Source organism: Myotis brandtii, unplaced genomic scaffold (assembly GCF_000412655.1).
Source record: "Myotis brandtii unplaced genomic scaffold, ASM41265v1 scaffold303, whole genome shotgun sequence".
Classification (NCBI taxonomy): Eukaryota; Metazoa; Chordata; class Mammalia; order Chiroptera; family Vespertilionidae; genus Myotis; species Myotis brandtii.
In genome coordinates this window covers 5069378-5071824 of record NW_005361573.1, presented here as the reverse complement: position 1 = coordinate 5071824, position 2447 = coordinate 5069378, and the positions used below count along the sequence as shown (strand labels likewise).

At 55.2% G+C, this 2447-nt stretch overlaps 1 protein-coding gene across 1 annotated transcript in view; it reads left to right on the top strand.

Moving 5' to 3' along the window:
- Nucleotides 1–2071: 2071 nt before the first annotated feature.
- The window catches only part of SLC5A4 (solute carrier family 5 (glucose activated ion channel), member 4), a 16836-nt gene continuing 16460 nt past the window's right edge, over nucleotides 2072–2447 (top strand). The window contains exon 1 of the mRNA XM_005869787.2: nucleotides 2072–2206. Coding sequence (XP_005869849.1) covers nucleotides 2072–2206 — 135 coding nt within the window. The remainder of the gene's footprint in view (nucleotides 2207–2447) is intronic.

Below are 2447 nucleotides of genomic sequence, written 5' to 3'. Positions count from 1 at the left end.
ACCCCTTGGGGGCCCTGGGAGGAAGCACCTGCTGAGACAGCACATCACTGAGCACAGGGCCCAGCCACAGGCCCAGGCTCCTATTAGTTCAGGTCCTTAAATGTGCAGCTGCACTAGGACCACAGGGCGGTCCCACAGCGCCCCCTGCTGGTGGCAGCACACACCTGCCCTTGGCCCAAAGCCCTAAGAGCCCAGCTGCAGCTGCAGCTCAGAGGGGACTGTCTCTGGCCTCACATCCTGGCCTGGTCCCAGGTCCTGTGACTCTGATGCACTGGAGCCTCCCTGCAGCACCTCACTCCCAGGAGGAGTCCCGTCTGTGGGAGGAGCCATCATGGACACAAAGGACAGATTGATTAGGTCTCCCCTCCAGTGAAGATGGTGCAACAGTCAGTGCACAGTGACCCTCATGTCCGACGTCACAGACCAGGGACACCTTCCTCTGGTTACTAGGACTCACAGGGCTGTTCAGGGAATTTCCCGGGAACACATTCAGGGGCAAGTTCAAAGGAGGACTTTCCACCAGACCTTTCACGTCCTGAGTTGCATGTGCAGGTTCGTAGGGATCTGCCCGCAACCAAGGTACATGTCCTCGACCTGGATCGAACCTTGGACCCTTCAGTCTGTAGGCCAACGCTCTATCCACTAAGACAAACCGGCTAGGGCCAAAGGTAATTCTTTTACTAAGGAATGTATACGCCCGGGGGTATGACTACCCACCACCAGCCGCTGAGTCGAGGATTTATGCTCAGATCACCCTGCGAGGTCACTTTTTCCCTCCACATTTCTCAGATTTCTGGGTTTCACATTTCTTGGAGGCTTTTGTTGTGGGGCCACCCCCATGTTTCTTTGTGGCTGCTCCTCCTCATACAGAAGATGTTGTCCCTGACACCCTGACACCCCTCTTACACCTGCCACGAGTCAGCCCATCCTGGGCAAAGGGTCCTAACAGATCAGCATAATGACCACTTCTCACCCGGTTAGCACAGGCAGCCAGATATTCATAAAGGAGGGGAGCAGAGGGGAGCAGGCATCAAGTCTAATAAACCAACGAGCTGAAGGGGACAGTAAGCCTGCGTCACCAGGACGTTGCAGCAGTCAAAGGCTCCTCCCGGGACCGCTGCTTTAGGGCCTAATCTCGGAAGTGGGCAGGAGGGTCCTTACAGGTTGTCGCCAGGGGAGAAATAAAAACAGCGGGGGAAGTGCCTCTGCCAGGCTCACGCCCAGTCGAAACCAAGAGGGCACAGGCGAGGTGCTTCTGCTGGTAGGCATATCGGCAGTGCCCACAGAGGCCTGCCAGCTCTTCCCTCGGTTCATCTCTTTCCTTACACCTTTTCCTGCTGTGTCATATCAAGGCAATTTAGATTACTTGTTCCTGAAGAATATGGCAGCGCCTTGGGACCCATGGATTGCATAATTCACTTCACTTTTTAAAAAAAAATATTTTTTAATTGATTTCAGAGAGGAAGGGAGAGAAAGAAAGAGAGAGAGCTAGAAACATCAATGATGAGAGAGAATCATGGATCGGCTGCCTCCTGCAGGCCCCCTACGGGGGGGTCGAGCCCGCAACCTGGGCACGTGCCCTGACCGGGAATGGAACCGTGACCTCCTGGTTCATAGGTGGATGCTCAAGCACTGAGCCACGCCGGCTGGGCAGTTTCACTTTCAAAGTTGGAACACCTTGGTCAGGAGTCTTATCTGATCTGTAAGGGACTCTTACCCCCTGTCCCTGCGGATTCTTTTCTGGCCTTTTCACCTCTGTCCTTCTCCTCCTTGTCCCCTGTCATCTCTCCCTAATCCTCACCCAACCTGGCCACATCTTACAGACCCTGTCTTTCCACGCAGGGAACACCCCACTCTGCACCTCCAATTCTCACCCTCATTCCCACACGCCGTCAGACCAGCCCTGCCCGCCGGGGGGCCAGGGTCTCAGGGCATCAGAGAAGGTTTAAAGGTCCCGTGCCCAGGATCCGGTCCTGATAGCGCGCCCCACCTGCTCGAGGCTGATCATTAACCCAGAGCTCATATAAGGAGAGGGCCCCTCCTGGGCATGGGGACAGCACTGCCCGCAGCCATGGCCAGCACCGTGAGCCCCAGCACCGTGACCGGGACCCCGGGCCCCCCCGAGATGTCAGAGCGCATCCGAAACGCCGCCGACATCTCCGTCATTGTCATCTACTTCGTGGTAGTGATGGCTGTCGGGCTGTGGGTACGTAGGAGCCCAGAGGGGGTTTGGGGTGGGCGCATGGCTTGGAGTAAAACATCTAAGGGAGGGAAAAGTGACGAAGCTGAGAACATTCACAGCTGTCACCGATGTCATTGTCCTCCTCTCAGAATCATTTTCTTCTTCTTCTTTTTAAATATATTTTTATTGATTTCACAGAGGAAGGGAGAGGGAGAGTGAGATAGAAACATCAATGATGAGAGAGGATCATGGATTGGCTGCCTCC